The 17,172-nt window shown below is 55.8% G+C and overlaps 1 protein-coding gene across 6 annotated transcripts in view; it reads right to left on the bottom strand.

Moving 5' to 3' along the window:
- Positions 1-9,270: 9,270 nt before the first annotated feature.
- Positions 9,271-17,172, bottom strand: part of PEBP4 (phosphatidylethanolamine binding protein 4) — a 228,130-nt gene continuing 220,228 nt past the window's right edge. For all 6 annotated transcript variants that reach the window (XM_045516659.2, XM_010954976.3, XM_074355638.1 and 3 more), the window contains one exon: positions 9,271-9,551. In XM_045516659.2, coding sequence (XP_045372615.1) covers positions 9,397-9,551 — 155 coding nt within the window. In that variant the 3' untranslated portion in view covers positions 9,271-9,396. The remainder of the gene's footprint in view (positions 9,552-17,172) is intronic.

Raw genomic sequence — 17,172 nt, 5'->3', positions numbered from 1 at the left:
CCTTCCCACCTGGTCCTTTCATTTCTATTGCCCCACTATACAGGATGGGGGAGCCTTGTCCACCAAAATTCATTTCTTTCTAGGGTGGAGGGGGAGGCTCCTGGGTCTGGGACTTAGCTCTCTCATTTCAATGAGACAAACATCCAGGGAGCACTTCCTGGGCATTCTGTGAGCTTGAGACTAGGATCCTGCTGTCTGTCAGGGAGCAGGCAGTTGAAAGGGAAGTGAAGGATGGGGTGGTGGTAGAAGCCATCGTACACAAGATCAGTCCTCAAAGGAGGTGTAGGCAGGGAGTTCAAAGGGGGAAGGACCACTGGGGGCTTGCAGAAGGATGTGCTCAGGGAGAGGGGAAAGCCTGATGAGGGGTGGAGCTTGATCGAGGCCTTGAGGATGGGTTAAGATCCATAAGTGATGAGGAGAGGAGAGGGGAGACTGGAGGAGGGGATGGAAGGGGAGAGAAGGGCAGGAGGTATTCTGTGCAAGGAGCTGTGATTTCCCCCCTCATTTTCATGTTAATTTTATTGCTTTAATCTCTGAAAGTAGAACCCATGAGCACTGTCCTTCCAAGACTTCACTGGCCTCATCAGAGTTTGTTTGTGGGTGAATGAGGAATCCTAGAGGGAGAGCAGGGAGTCAGCCCTGGGCCTGGATCTGCTAGATGCCATCAGACATTTGGGCGTCTACTAGAACATAGGCTTCAGGGAGGCAAAGGCCTGGGTCTGGACCCCCATTGCTGTATCCCCAGCTAGAAGAACCTGGCTTATGCAAGGGAGCGGTGGGTGCTCCATCAATATTTGTTGGAGAATGAATGTGCTCGACACTCTACCAGGTCCCAATTGTGATGCTATTAGCAGGAGCAGGAAAGGCGGCTAACTGCAGGTGTGAAATCCGGGAGAAAGAAGGAACGTGGGGAGTCCAAGGCAACATGGATCCAGGTTGGGGGTGGGGTAGGAGTCATCAGACATAAACCCAAGTGGTAATAGTCCCATTAATTGAGTGGTAATGATCCTCGGCATTTTTTCATCTTCAAAGCCAGGAACAAACTGTAATTAATACTCCCGCCACCCGGGGGCAGGGTGGGGGCTGGTGTGGAGAATCTTGAGCTCCTGTCGCTCTATCAGGGAAACTGAGGCTCTGCCGGAGAAAGTGCGGTAGATGCAAAGCCCAGACACTCGGCATCTGCAGGAGTGTTTTGAGCACCCCAGAGTGTGGCCCCCACCCACACTCAGGCAGCTGGGGAGCCGAGGTCATGAGTTGGGGTGGGGTGGGGGAGGGGAGGTGGGCACAGACCCGCGCAGCGGCGGAGAAAGAAGTCTCAGCCATCAGCCTGGCGGAGGGTGGCAGTGGGCGATCGGCTTTGCCAATGACTTGGCCGACGAGAGCCGGCCTGGCCTCGGCTCTCCGCGCTCTAAGGGCGGCGCTGGAGGGGCGCACGGAGCAGGAGAGGGGACTCGGGAGCCCCTCGGGCCCAGTGGCCGGCCCGCGCGCGGCACACTCAGCCTGAGTCACCGGCGGCTCCGAAATGCCTCCCGGTTTCCTCATCGCAGTCTGGCTGGCCCGCGCCCGGAGGGAGTTTTTCATTAGGGTGATTACCCCGCCGTCATTAAGAGCTGGTAAATATCACCCAGGGACCCAGGGCTCGCGGCCGCCTCCAACTGCAGCGGCGCTGCTCAGCCTCTCCGGCCACCAGTTTGAAGCACCTGCGAGGCCCGCGCGCCATCCAGCCTCTAGCTTTACCGCTTTTCTCTCCACCGCGATGTTCTCGAGGGCATTCTCCCTTCAGTTCAGTCCCCACTCACCGAGAAAAGCCTTTCCCTTGATAACCTCAGTCAGGTGATACACCAACCACCACTGCTAGGCTGCGGACCTTTTCACATGTATCTGTGTAATCCTTTGATCAATGTCTGCCCCGGCCCCCTCCTGCCCCAAACATTCCAGAAGGGCAGGAACCACTTCTGATTTTGCACTGTATTCGCATGGTACCCCTCTCCCAGCCCTCTCCACCCCCACCTACCACTGATGTCTGGTGTGTTGCAGGCCTCAGCGTTTTTGAATTGGGAGTCTCCACAAGCCAAGGTCGCTGTCTGATGACTGCCCCTCCTCCTGATACTTTTCAACATTTGACAGTGATCTCTTGTGTACCTACTGTGTGTCTGGCATTGGAAATACAACTGTGAGAGAGTCTGTGGGACTAATGAGGGTTCAGGGTGGAGATGGGCAATAAGAAAGTACATACGAGGTGGTAGTAAGTGATATGAGGGAAAATAAATTAGGATAAGGAGAGAGTTGAGATTCTGTTTTACGTAGTAAGTCCTCCCCAGTCCTTGCGTTTGGAGCTAGCGGACTTCAGTACTTTAGTAGTCCAGTTAATTTACTGGATGTTTTCTGAAAATTTCTGTATAAACAAGATCTTTGTTTTAAAAATTACATCAAAGGCCACTAAGGAAAGTCAGGTCTCTGAGGGCAGTCACCTGTGACTTGGCCCCTTGCCCCAGAACAGCCCCTGTTCCATGGTCAGCTTTCCCGCCTGCCACCAGGTGGCCCGAGAGAAAATTCTGACAGTGCCTGAGGATGCAGTCCTCTTCTGTAGAGACCTCTTGAGGTGGGGGGGGGGGGGTTGGCAGCTGGCCAAGGGTGACTGTGCGTACCCCAGCCCCGACTCTCAGAGCTGCACTCCCTCCCACACAGACCCTCTCTTGGATGGGCATTCTTTTAGACTCCAAATGAAAGAAAAAGTTGCTGCAATGGAAACTCGACCTAACCTCCCCTCTTGCCCCACTTCCCTCCCGCGGTCACACTTCCGGCAGCCGCCACAGGGTATTTTGGGTTCGAAAACAAAGCGTCAGATCTATTTGAGCAACTTTTTTTCCATCGGAGTAGAAGCCCAGGGGCCTGTGGCCACCCTGGGCTCGGCCACTTCCCCAGGGAACTGACGCGTTTCCCCTTCTCCACTGAAGACCAATTTAGCAATTCAGACTGGCCACTTTTAGCTTCTCCTTTCCCTGGCCTGGCAGCAAGTGAGGGCCCAGAGGTAGGGCCGCTGGGAGGAGGGTATGTGCCAGAGCACCTTCCCCATGAACTTCAGGGGAAGGCCTGGTTCCCCTTCTGTGCCAAAACCTCCCCCTTACCCCCACCAAAGATCCCTAACTGCACACACACACACACACACACCCTCCACAGCTGCCGCCCCAAATCCACTTGCTACATCAGGAGACTGCAAAGTGAGATCTGGGGCTGGGCCTGGCCTGGTCCTCAGTTTCATCCAAAGGTCTGCATCACTGGTGGGCCGGTGTGTATGTGGGCTGTGAATGAAGTAGGCGTGCATACATGGAGACTGTGTGTGCGTGCAAGTCCTGTGTTCGGACTGCCTGGGCTGAACACTGCATGCACACACAGCCTGCATGGATGTCTAGAAAGAGCTTGGCAGAGTCGAAACCCTGGAGTGTCTAGCGGGTGCATACACCATGTGATTTTGTGTGGGCTAGTGTATTTACAGTATGTGTGTGCGGGATGCGTAGAGGTGTGTGTGTAAGTTGTGCGAGCACGCACGTTTGTATACGTGCGGACGGGCAGGGCCTCATTCTTAGGGTGTGGGGTGGGGGAAGTAAGACAGGCGAGCTCTGGACAGGGATGCCCAGCGTCCTTGTGGGCAAAGGCAGGTGCGGTCTGTGGATCAGCCTTGGAGGACACACCTGTGGGAGTGCTGGCTAGGGGCCAGCTGGCCTTTGTCTTCACGACCACATCCCTGTCAGCCTCTCTCATCAAGCCCCCTTTCCCCTCTGTAGGCTGCTCCATCCCCTCCTACTTGTTAGCCTCCTTCTTCCTACCATTCTCTGAGCCACAGGCCTCACAGCACTCTTGATGGTCTTTGTGTCTGTCCACGTTCTCTCCCACCACACAGAAGAGCTTCCTCTCGGGGGTGGGGGCGGGGGTGTGGTGGGGAGGACGGGGACAGAGACCTCCTAGGTTTCTTCTGTAGTCCCTTCAATTCTTATCGCTCAGCCGAGCCTCCAGCAATACTAGGAAATGGCTGAGTGTACGCTGGCTTCACAGCCACAGCATGTATAGAATGAATCTGTTGCTTTATGGTGACTTGAATGTGCACTCCAGCTGTTTCTCTGTGTGTGTGTGTGAGTGAGTGAAATGAGTGTGCAGGGGCGTGAGTGTGTGATTGTGGGTGTGTATGTGTGAGTGTTTGTGAGTGCGGGGGTGGGTGGAGGGTGTTTGGGCTCCTTCAGGGCATTGCCCCGGCTCACCCTCCTGCCCAGGCCCTAAAGGAAGCCCATTCAGCCCACATTTTTCATGAGGATGTAAATGAAAGTTGGACTCAGGGCCCTGCTAAGCCTGCCTTTCTCACAGGCTCTGCCTCTGTCCTTTGAGCCCTCTGCTTCCTGACCAGCTGACTGATGCCACTGGGGCACACTTTAGCTCATGAGGAATAAAGGGGGCACTTCTGTGTCCTGCCCTCATTCAGGGCAGGTCAGCAGGCTCCCAAGGCACATTTCTACCCTCTGTGCCTGATTGCAGCCCCAGAGTCCATGTGCCCCTCTGTCCTCCCTCCATTAGGGTCCCTTGTTTCCCCACACCTGGATCTGGGGAGGGTGAGCTCTGTTGCTGGTGGCTGCCCCTGGGTACGTGTTCTCTTGAAATGCCGGGGTCTCCAGCTCCCCACATTTGCAAACTCCTCTTTAACCTGGACCTCCTGGTAGGGTTTTCTGGCTCCTGTATCCACCTGCACCTGGCCCTTTTTCATTCTTAATCCCAAGAATGCTCATTCTACCCTGTTCTGGTGGCTTCCACTCACTACTCGCCCAGCCAAAGGAGCAGAGGTACTGGCTTTCTCTACCATGACCCCAAATAGCCACATAGAGTTGCAGAACATTCAGCTAGAGGGGCTCTCAGAGAACACACATCCCAAACTATTTTATAGATGAGGAAACTGAGGCTCAGAGAGGGCAGCTAACATGCCCAGAGTCACACAGCAGTGCAGAGTAGCCCTGGACTAAAATCAGGTCTCGACTCCCTGTCAGTGGTTCTTGCAGCTACAGCAGACCGCTCGGCCATGTCTTTCTTTCCTATTTACTTCTCTTTGTGACTTTCTCTTCCTTTCCTTTTCTACTGAAATATTTCCTTTTTTCTCTGTGTTAAGCAGGATGGCTTGCATTTGGTGGCACCAAGCTGATACTCAGAGCCAAGACTCCTGTCCTGGCACGGTTTTCATCAGTCCTCTTCAAAGATTTTTCTCCTTCCTGGTTCCTCATCCCCCGGGATCATCAGGGACCCAGTCCACTCCTCTCCCTGAACCAGCCTCCAGCTCCTGTTTCTCCTTCCAAGTTCCCAGGAGGCAGATGGGAACCCTCAAGGAACTGTCTCCTCTCCTTAACCTCAGTTTCCTGGTCTTTAAAGTGGAGTGAGGGTCTCTGGCATTTGTGTATGTGTCTGCGTGCAGGTGTGTGTGTGTACGATACGTCATGTGTCTCCCGGCAGCTCCTGGGGGTACATGGGAAAGTTAATTAGCGCCAGGATGAAAGGTGCTGTGGGATAATTGCAGGTAATATCAGGATGGCCAGGAGGGTGGCGCTAAAGGCCCCTAGACCTCCTGGGGGATGGTGAGCAGCCCCTAGCCCCACTCCTACAAAGCAGATCAGATACCTGGAGAGGCGGGGGGAGGGAGCATTCTGAGTGAAGGGTCTTTGTCTTTACAGGGAAGTGCCTGTTAGTTGCTAAGGAACTGGGTTGTCTTTCCTGATCCAGGCCTCCCAGTGTTTTGCTGAGCTTGGGAGGGGGATGCTGGGCTGGGGCTTGAGGCTCCCTTGGCAGGTGGCCCTTTCCCTGGGGCTGCTGACACTCTGATGGGTCTCTTGGGAAGGACTCTTATCTGGGGAGGGTGTGCTTTCCCATTACTGGCAGCTTCACTGCCTGCCCCAGCCCAGCTGGGGAGCAGAGCAGGTGAGGGGCAGGCAGGGAAGCAGAGGAAAACACACATTGACTGAACAGCCTGCGTACTAGGCATCGCGCCGGGTGCCTTCCGTGCCATCTCATTTAAACATTGCCGCAGATCTTTAAGGAAGGCACTTATTTCCATTTGTTTTCTTTCTTCTTATTGTTGGTTTTTTTTTTTTTTTTTTTTTGCAGTTGAAACACTCTTGTAGAACAGTTGAGTGAGTTGCCCGAGGTCACAGGGCTATTTAGTGGTAGGGACTCTCTGTGGATCTAGGCGTGCTAAATAAGAAAAGCTGTGCTCTTTAAATTACATCACCTTATGGATGGAGCAGCCTTTCTTCCCATCCCAGGGATGCTCAGCTCTGACGCCTGAACCCACCACCACCACCACCACCACCACCACCTCCTCCTTCTCAGGAAGTCTTCCTGTATGTCTCTCGCTCCTTTCCCACCTCGCTCTTAGCAGTTATTACACAGGCAAGGTTCTGGGAGGGAGAAGGGTGAGTCAGACGATTGAGAGTGGTAAACTGTTGGGGTGTTTGCCTTGGGCAGGTTGGGGGGGTGGTCATGGCCTTGAGATGCACCAGGCCCTTGCTGTGAGTGTGCAGGAGCTGGCCCTCCCACAGATCACACTTGGTCTAGAATAGTGAGGCTGTGAGAAGGGAAGATGCTTGGGGGAGACTCCCCTAAAGTTCTTTTGGAACTTCCAGCCTTCCTTCTTGGCCCACCTGGCTTCTGAATAAATACAAGCTCTGGCCTTTATTTTCTGTAGTTAGGAGAGTACAATTAGAGTATTGTTTACCTCTGAGTACTACGAGTGGGAAGGCCTACACTGGCTTCTACCATTACTGGTGTGGAACAGGGAGTAGGTTCCTTAACTGATCGGAATGTCAGTTTCCTCATCTAGAAAATGAGAATCATGACACCTACACTACTGGGTGGTTGTGACAATCGAATGAGGGAATATGTATGAAGGCCCGGATAGGCTGTGAAGCCGGGCAGGAATGCATTAAATGAGATGCCTCAGGTCAGGCATTTGGCATGGTGCCTGGTATACAGACAGTGCTCAACAAATGGCATCTGATAATGATGATGGTGATGATAATTCCAGTTCTCCTCATCCCTGTAAAGGGGTCACAAGTACCCCCTTACATTTTTCTTAGCTGCTTTGTTCGGGATCTCGAAGCAATCTACGTGCTCACTTTGTTTCTTCCTGGAGGAGGCAGCAAAAAGGCAAGGGGTAAGAGGCCCAGCCCGAAGCCTTCTGCAGGCAGAGAGCTGAGTCAGGTGGGCTTCCCCAAGGTCTCCGGACCTCCAGGTTTCCCCTCCCGGCCACTGAACTCTCCTCTGTGGCTTCCGAGGACGTTGGGCAGGGTTGGCTTCATCCTACAGTCTGGGCTGGTTTTGTTCTTTTTTCACATTTTGGGGCCTGGAGGGTGGGGGTCTTTTCTGCAACTGAACTAAAAGCACAAAACACCAGGGGAAAAAGAAAGCTGGGTTGGGGGGGAGGTGGGGGGGCGGTGGAAGGAAGGAAAGCAAGCCGATAATTTCCTCGAAGGATAAACATCCGATTTTTTTTCTTCACCCAAAATAAACATGCTAGCCACAAGGAATTAAAAGCAGAAGAGGGGAGGATGTGTCTCGATTTGGGGCTGCTCTAGGAAGCTGACCTGCTATTTATGCCGGCCTTAGCCACCAACCGGAGCTGCCAATTACACTCCGGGCTGATGGGGTGGGGGCTGCGGGGAGAAGGGCCCAGAGAGAGGGAGGTTCACACACACATCCCTGCCAGGGCTGCCTTCCACAACACTGCAAACGGACACTTCCTTTTGCTACTTTTTGTAGCTCTGCTAATAAGCCTGCCTGGCGGAGTAGAGGAGAGTGGAGAGTTCCTACTGCTTGGGCTGGTGTCAAAGGCCCTTCTACAGAACAGGAGCTTGGTGTCTGACACGGAGGCAGGGAGCCGAATGTATCGGTGGTCGGGGGAGCACCGTTCAATACCCTCTCCATCGCAAACTCGGTCTCCCACCTCCTGGTGTTCTTCAGATTCCCACCGCTGAAATCTTCCCACGAGTCAGGAGTGTGCTTAGCTAGGCTGAGGGGTTGGCCGGGGCCCCTCGCTGTCCAGTTAATGTAGGGCATGGCTCTAAGAAGGTAATAACCCTGTGCCCAGCTGTGGCCTGCCCCTTTCTTCTGGGGATCTCAGGGCCTTTGCACGCATGAGCCACCCACATCGCTGTATGCTAGCCAAGGATGGGGAGTAATTAACTCTTGGAGGGAAACTGAGCAGAGGGGCTTCGTCAGGGGGTGGCGCTGAGAGGACTGGAGCTGGGGTGGGGGAGTTGAGGAACCAGGGTTTAGCCTGGGAATGAGACCAGAGCAAAGAGGTGCCTCCAAGGGGTTTTTGGGTGGGAAAGCCAAGAAACCTTCAGAGGACGTCCAAGGCAGTCAGGATGCCGAAAGTCCTTTCCTGGTAGATACAAAGGAGTTTCTTCACAGCTTTCTAAAAGCACAAATCAGGTTTTCCTGCTTCTCCCCTCCAATCGGCTTATCATTCAACGACTTCCCATTGCTTTCAGGGTACAATTCTGGAATCCTGATTCCTGGCCTGTTCTGGTCTTGGCCCATCTGTCCAGGTGGCTGTGATTTTGGCCTTTCACAGCTCCTGTCAGTCACAAGAGCTCCGAGGTGTTGTTTCTCCTCTTTATCCGCTGTCCCCACTCCCAGTTAACCCCTGCCCTGCTTCTCAGCCCTGAAGTTAAATATTGCTTCCTCTGAGAGGCCTTCCTGAGCCTTTGCCACCCCCTCACCCCCCATCACAATGCAGGTCCCACCTACACCCTCTCAGAGGACTTGCCACATTTGCTGGGATTTGCTGGTGGTCATCTGATGTTTTCCCTCCCATATGGACTGGAAGTTCCAGGAAGCAAGCCTCATGCAGGGCCTGCCCTGGTCGCCCAGGTCTCCCCAGCACCTAGCAGGAGGTCAGGCACACACCAGGTGCCGACAATGTTTGTCTAATGAATGGAGTTGAACTTCGGAGCTGGAAAGGACCGTGGTGAGGACAAATTGCCCCCTACCTCCTCTTCCTCCCTGACTTTAGAAAGGATAAGTGACTTGCTCAAGATCACACAGTGTCTTGATGACAGTTCAGGGCTGGGGATCCCCACTCCCTGACTGTTCGTCCATTCTTCCCAGCTTCCCTCCCCAGCCATCTACATTTACAGCAACACCCCAGGCCCCAGCACTGGACCCTGATGGATCTCCTCTCCCTGGTTTTTGAAGGAGGACAGGTTTGGAAACAAAACATCCAATTGGTAAGCCCTGGATGATTTTTTTTTTTAATTCTGAAGAGAAGGGGTTCGATACCCAGAGGGGGTTCCATGCCCGGACCGTGGGTGGTGAGCACTGTGGACACATCTGCAACGGTGAAGCCTGAGGTCTGGCGGGCAGTTACCTCGGCTTGGGTTTGTCCTGGAGCTCGCTGCTCCCTCTTCCCCGGGTCTGGAGGTTGGGCGAGTCCTGGTAATGCTGGGTCATGAACTGGGTGCTTGCTTCTGGTTCGCCTAGGTGGAAGCGGCTCAGGAATTTGTTCATTTTCCAAAAGCCTGAAAGGACAAGTGGACCACAGACAGGCAGTGAGAGAGAACCGAGGACTTGAGAGCTGGTGGGGGTCTGAGAGGGAGGCCAGCTCTGGGGAGTGGAGGTAGCAGCTGACGACATTGGACGTTGGTCTGAGGGCAGCAGAGGCCTAGCTACTAGGACGGCCCCTGGATGGTGGCCACGTCTGGGAAGGGTGCTTCCCAGAGTACAGTGGGGACTAAGAGTCTGGACTGAGTCAAGGACGGCCTTTGGTCTCTCTCCTCAGGCCTTTATTTGGCATAACTGGCTTCTCACTCATATGCAGAAAGGAAATGCCCAGTCAGGTGGGCTGCCCACTTCCTCCACCCCCCTCTCTTTTCCTGCAGGCTCTTCTGACCCCATGACTGAGGACTGAATGCTTCCTTTCTTCATACCTGCTCACCCCGGATGCCGGGCTGAGACTGGCAGAGTGTCTGCACTATTCTTCCGATCCCCTCCCTAGAACCCCGGCCCCCTCCTCCCGGGTCCCAGGAAACATTGTGCGACAGGATGCCTTCCCCGGCTCTGGCAGAGGTGAGGGGGCAGGGCATACGGCCAGGTCACTTCTCCCTGCCCCTAGGACCTGGATCCCGGAGGGGAGTGGAGGGGAGCATGGGCAAGGTGTCCCAGCCTGGACCCTGGGGAAGTCCAGTGGCTGCCCAGGTCAGAGGGGGCCTCCTTGAGGGGAGAGAACCCAAGGGCGTGGGGGGAGGTGCACCTTCTGGAGCAAGTGTCAACAGGCCTGGCAGCAGGGCAAGGAGGGCGCAGCCCCGGGCACTAGGGAGAGGCTGAGGGAAGTGGTCAGAGGCATATTCCCACGCTCTTGTTTCCCAAACCCCGGGCCTCAGGCACCCTCAGCGGATGATCGCCAGATAAAATACAAGATACCCAGTTCAACTTGAATTTCAGACAAACAACGAAAAATTTGTTAGTATAAATATGTCCCACATAGTGCATGGACCATATTGATACTAAAAAATAATTCCTTGTGCCTCTGGAATTCAAACTGAACTGGATATCCTGTATTTATTTATTTCATTTTTCTCTTTTTCTGCTAAATCTAGCAGCCTTCCCTGGATGGAAGGACGACTCAGGGAAGAGCTTGCTTGGAGCAGAGAGAGACAGTGGCTGATATAGACTGAATCAAAGGAGAACAATAATCTCCAATACACAGAGAGGGTGGGGCCGGGGCTGGCACCTCAAATTCCTCCCTAAGCTGCCCCTTTACCCACCTGTGGTCCTCGATCGATCGGCACCCCCCTCCCTTTTCAGCAGTGAAGAGAGCAAGTCCCCTCTGCCTGCCCTCCGATCTCCCCCACTCCCCCTACCCCGGGAGTTCTCTGCATTTCAAAGATGTTGTCAAGGAGAGGACAATTTTTAATCCAAAGAAACAAAACAATGATAATGCTAATAATAATAGTATTAGCAATGACACCAATATAGTGCCTCCTATGTGCCTGGCGGAGTTCTAGGGACACCACACAGAGTCACTTAATCCTCACAAGAGGAGACTATTTTTTATTCCTGGGGCACAGATGGGACGACAAGGGTCACAAGACCAAGTTCTGGTGAGGAAGCTTCTTAGGGGCAGGGATGGGGGAAAAGGGCCTCTATGGGTTCCCTCAAGTCTTATGTGGCTCTGTGACTATACATCAAATGGAGCCTCTGAGGGCTGGAAAATAGTGCATCAGGCCTTCTCTTGGGGGATGGGCTGCACAGGATGGGCTGCTGCTGGGCTGGGGGCTTCCACTAGGATGGGAGGGAGGGAGGGAGAAAGGGAGGGAGGAGGGGCTGGCCTGGCTGTGGCCTCTGCACCCAGGGAGCCTGGCTGCCTGGAAAAGTACTGTAGTGTCATGACCCTGGGAAAGTATGTGTGTGCACGTGTGAGCACGCAAGCCAGGGAAAGGGCTCATGGGTGAACTGGTCTGTGCAGGCACGGGGACGAGGGGGCCTTCCCCTCGGAGCAGGGCAGGAAGGAACCCGGTGGCAAGGAGGGAATTGAAACTCATCACGAGATCAGGGCGAGTTGGCGGAAGGAAATCCCCTGGCTCCCCTCTCCCAGCCGTCTGCTCTCCCCTCGCTCCAAAGACTTCTCTTGACCGAGCTTGGCGTGCTCGTGGGGCCTCACAGCTCCTTTTGGGTCCCATTTCCAACAACCCTGTGGTTCTTGGGATTCTTGGGCAGCTCCTCAAACCAGCCCCGTCTCTCAGGAGAGCGGGCACAGTGCTGCCAGCTGCTAACCTCCGCGGCCTCCTCCCCTGGCTTGGCCGTGACTCCTTTCACCTCCGTTTCCTGCCACAGAGGGCGAGAGGAACTGACCCTGTGCAAGTTCTAGAAGGAAGGGGGTGAGTCAGGCCCTCAGGGCTGTGTGGGGAGAGATGAGGAGCTTGGAGGCTGTGGCGTCTGTGGTCACCGCGTGGAGGGAAGCCCCATCCTGTATGGCGCTGCCTGCTTCCCTGAGCTGCAGGGAGGCCGCTGCCGCAGGAAGAGGGCGGCACTGCTGTCTGGGCTCCGGCCACTCCCCTTGTACCATGGACCCATCCAGGATGGGCCCTTCCTGGGACAAGGATGGGGTGGTGAGTGCACTTCAAAGGCCTTTGCGGCAGCAGAAGGCCTCCGGCTGCAAGAGAAAGGAGGAGGGTATCTGATGTCTCCCTCCCAAGCCAGCGGCTAGACAGAGGCCTGGTCTCCTCAGGACGAGGCTGCCACACATGATGTGCAGTTTGGTCCCTGTACAACCCTAGGGGGTGCTGTTTTCATCCTGCAAAACCATATGCAAGGGCCATTCTCTCACTTGCTGGTCTGTGCTGATGGGGAAGATGTTAGCGATGAGAGATGTTAGACGTTAGCGATGCTCCTGACACAGGCTGGAGGTGGGGAGCGGGGAGAGTTAGGTCACCTCAAGTAAAGCCATGAGGAGGGGGTGTTCTGAGTCTGCTCTCCCCGAGATGCTGGGAGGGAGTGAATGAGCCCTGTCTTCAGTAGCTGGGGGAGGGCTCCAAGTTTTACAGAGGCTCGTCCTCTGAGTTTGAGTCCCAGGGACTGCAAGGCTGTAATGTTCACAAATGGCCCTGGGGTAGGGCCTGACAGCCCGTCTCTTCACACCCAGTCTCCCATGTGTGTGGGATTGGCTTACCACTGCTTGGGAGTGGTTCAGCACAGGGGATGGACAGCCCTATTGGGCCCATTAGGGTTAGGAGGCATCCAAGAGACTGAGGAAGTGATGCTACATCTGGTCTAGCACCTCCCCTGCCGACCCACCCCAGCCCCGCGGGACTCTGGAGAACGGGGTGGATGGTGCCTCCGCTAGAATTCAGAAGCTCTGAGCTGGAGGGGATCTCAGACCCTGGGATCCAGGTCCCCCAACACTGACAGCTGCTTCCAGGGTCTGCCAGGGCTGGGGCAGGACTGCTTTATCCAGGCCCCACTCCTGCCCCCGACTTTGTGAGACAATTAACACTGGACTAATAACAAGCTAGGCCTTTGTAGGGTGGCCTCAGCCAGCAGCACAATTTGCAGCCCCGGCAGACGAGGTCCCCTTCCTCACAGTGGCCCTGGAGTCTCTCCAAGCAGGAAGCCCACTCAAGACGTCCCAACAGCATGGGACAGTGTTCCCCGTGTGTCCTCGCTCCCCCTTGACTTGTCATTTGGTCCTCAGTGGGCCCTCAAGTGTTCCCACTTCCCTGGGAAGTGGGAGTTGGGAAACCCTCACTGGGAGGGAGGCTCAGACTCTCAGGAGGGCCCCCTCAGCGTCTGCTGGCGTCCGGCTCCGAGCTGCCCTGTCACCCCAGGCCACCCTCTTCCCTGGCTTCCCCCTGCCCTGCCCCTGCGCAGGGGCTCCAGGGTTTCCTGTCAGGGGACAGTGGCCCTGAAGAGAAGACCAAAATTGAACGCCAGCCTAATAAGCGCCCCACCGAGCTCCGGCTCAGGTCTGTAATTTGTCTGGCTCTTCGCGGGGCTGGCCGCGGTGATAGGAGCGCTGATGCCTTTCTGCTGAGATTAATGATGTCCCGGCGGTGGTGGGCGGGAGGCCTGAGCCTTTTATTTTTTGTGCCATTAAATGACATCCAGAGACTTCCACTCAGGAGCTGAAAAGCCCTCGTTCCATCACATCCAATTACTCCTGGAGAATATTTGCTGAGTGGCTGATCCCGCTGGCTTCAGAGGCTTGGGGCAGAGGGGACCACTTTGACTTTGGCGGGAGTGAAAGGGCGGGGATGCTGGGGGAGTTTCCGAAGTGTGGAGGGGTTACTCCTGCTCCTCTGGAGAGGAGAACCCAGGAGATCTGGAAAGCAGAAGTTCGATGCCTAGTTATCCAGTAAGTGGATCACCCAGGCCTCCTCCTTCCGTCCTTTTGCTGGGGACGGGGTTGGGGGAGGGAGCAAGAAGGGAGACACGAAACTGTCCACTTAGCCCCCAGTTATCAATTCCAGTATATGGTGGTGCCGATGGCTGGCTGGAGTTCCAGGAGAAATTCGGGGACTATCTGCGGTTTCCCGATGCTCTGTTCAATATAACTTTGGACGGTTGATGTTTGGCTTGACTGGGGCGTGTTCTGAAGAGGGCTGCCTGGGGCCTGTGGAGATGGCAGGCAGTTCCTAGCTGGGGTGCCTGTCTGAGAGTCGCCCAGGATGGCCCCATCTGGGCCGCTGCCAGGCCCCCAGTCCTACCCGCTCTGCCAGGTGGGTGGGGCCCTTTGGAGGCAGAAGAGGGCTGCCTGACACAAGCCCACACAGTGACTCAGGGGCTGGGCCTCGGGGGCTTCTGGGGCCTGGCCGGGTGAACCACCATGGGAGGTCATGGGGGTGGGGGAGGGGCTGTTTTGCACTGGGCTGTGGGTGTTTGTGTCTGTCTGTGTGTGTGTTTGGGCTGGTCTCCAGGCAGGGCCCCCTTCCCTGCAGCTTGGCCTGCACTGAGGGCTTCCCCTCTCTGCCACCAGGCCTCTCAGCTGAGGTCCATCCCCATCCACGCCTCCTACTGTGGATGCTGCTTGGAGCTCTGCTGCCCTCATGCCCTGGGCCTGTGTGCTTTCAAACATTTCCCTACCATGTCCCTTATTTCAGTCACCCATGGTGGCCCGCAGGCCTTTAGATGCTACAAGCAAGACTTAACCCCCACTGTGTGGCAAGTCACTGCTTGTCCCTCCTCTCTGACCCCTGTGGGTGGGTGGCTCTTCCACAAGCTGCTCAGTTCAGCTGCCTGTGGTGCTGGGGAGCAGATTCTGGTGGCCTGGTCTGGAGCCCAGGGACCCGTCTCTGGCCTTCCCATCCCACTGTGATAGGGGTAGTTGCTCTGCAGTTCCCCGAGGCCATGCTGGTGCCCTGGCATGGCCTGTTAGCTCCCCTGGCACTGTGGCATGGTTCTGGGCTCCCTCATGGCCTTGGAGAAGCTTCTGGAGTGAGCTGTGGCAGAGAGGGGATTCCCCTGGCTCACCCTCAAGGAGCGTGAGGCCGGCTCGTGACAGCCCTGGGTGAGGTGGCTGAGGTGTGGCATGGCACAGACCACAGTTCCTGGGAGTTTCAGTCTCCAAGCGGCACTTGGCCACAGCCTTCCTCCGGGAGAGGAGGGGGTACGTGGGTGCACGGCCTCGGGCGGCGGCTGTTGCTGGGCAAGGACATTGAGGCAGCAAGATGGTTTTGCCCCCTCTCTGTCCCCACACCAGGGCCCCGCAGTCTGATGGTCTGGGTTGGGGGAGAGTGAATATGGGGAACCTGGTGATGGTTGAAAAGACCCTTACCCCAGAAATCAGAAGAAAATAAACTTGCAATTAACCGCAGGCCCTTGGTCAGCCCGGCCCCTTGCTGTTCTGGGCGTGGGTTTCCTCCTTTCCCCAGGGGAGTGGTGGCTGCTGTCCTGCCCACCCTATGCGGCCGAGTGGTTGGGCAAGGGGCAGACTGGGGAGGGCAGCACAGGCTGGCCGAGAGGCTGGGCGTACATGGCCCTGCCTGCCCGGTGTTGGCACAGGGAGGGTGTGGACGCCGAGATCGTCATTTGGGGGCACGGTGCTACAGAAACAGCTGCCTTTGCAGGTGCTAAAGGAAGCTGACCATGAGGTGTGTGAGTGTGGGGGTGTGAGAATGTGCAGATCTGTGTGCGTGCGCTCGTGTGTGTGTGTGTGTGTGTGTGTGTGTGTGTGTGAATGGGCATATGTGGGTGTGTTCCCTACATAAACACACTCATTGATTCAAAGTCCACAGTGGGCTGAGGCCAGGACAGGTGGTAAAAAGGGAACATAAGACAGAGGTGAGCGCTTCCCTCAAGGAACCTCTAGTCTCTTGGTGGAAGGAGGACCCAGGAGAGTGGAAAATGACTGAGAAACACAGAAGAGATAAAAGCAGGTGGCTGGGGGAGTGAGAGGAGCAGGAGAGGGCAGGGTCGGCTGACTGAGAGAAGACTGCCCTGTGGGGTCATTTTGAGAAGCGCCTTGGACTGGCCCTGAAGGTGGGAAGGCGGTCCCGGTTGGGGGAAGGGGAGAAGGGGTCTGTTGAGATGGGCAGCCAGAGGCAGGCCAGTTGTTGGGTGAGAGTGGTGGGCAGGTTGGTGCGAATGAAGCAGGAGTTTAGGGCGTTCTGGCAGCGGGTGGTACAGAAGGATGCTCGGTGTGAGGTGTGAACTAACTCAGTGAGCGTGGGTCCTCTTCAGACCTGGCCCCTCAGTGCGTTCAGTTGGTTCCCCTAGAACCTGGAAGTCTAGATGCCACATCCAAGGCTCCTGTGAGGAAACTGTGTACAGAAATCATCGTGAAACACAGAAGAGCTCAGAGGCCAGATTCTGGGCCTTGGATAAGGACAGTGGGCAGATAGGGGTCAGAGCTGGGGGAGAGGAGTTAACTTGGAGGCAGAGGGTGCAAGTCCAGTGTATGACAGGCCCAAGATAATGTCCGCTCTAAATCTGGGATGGCCTTTGGGACAAATGTCAGTGAGCCTGGGCCAGCCCTTGTCAGAGGGCACCAGTTCAGGCTCTACCTGAGCAGTGCCACCTCCCTCCAACCCCAACCCCCAACATAGTCATCCAAGTTCAACAAGAATAATCTCATGCTCCCTTATCATCTTCAGCTTGTCATTCACGATTCAGTCCCAGAGAGAGAAGCAACCCCACAGGACTGGGTCAAGTTAACTACCCTCCATGGATGCCCTTCTACCTGGGCTCCTGCGCACTGACCTTTCCCCTCCAACCTCTGGTCGCTGTCCCTGCCTGTTCATCCAGGGGACCTAGAACCAGGGCGGGCTATGTCACACCCCCCCTAGGACTCCCCGCCCCACTCCACGGAAGGAAAACTAGTTCAGAGTAAGCCCCGGGGCCTGTGTTCGTTGGCAGGGCTCCTTCTCCTGGCCTCCCAAGGGCTGGTCCCACCTGGGGCGCCCTGCATCCCCCCAGCACTGTGCAGGTGCTTCAGAGACCACCAGGCATTTGGAATTCAGGTATTACTCACAAGCTGCTTATGCTTTTATGGTCACCCCGGGGTTCATCCACGCCACACATCTCATGCCTCCGGAGGCCTCCTGTCCTCTCGTTCTGGTCTGTCCTGCCCACCACTCCAGTGCAGTCGTCTCTAAAGAGTGGCTTTTGCATGTTACTTCTGCCCTGGGCCCATCTACCAGCTCTCCA

Source organism: Camelus bactrianus, chromosome 31 (assembly GCF_048773025.1).
Source record: "Camelus bactrianus isolate YW-2024 breed Bactrian camel chromosome 31, ASM4877302v1, whole genome shotgun sequence".
In the NCBI taxonomy this organism is placed as follows: Eukaryota; Metazoa; Chordata; class Mammalia; order Artiodactyla; family Camelidae; genus Camelus; species Camelus bactrianus.
The sequence above is the reverse complement of the archived record's forward strand: the minus strand, read 5'-3'. Positions and strand labels throughout refer to the sequence as shown.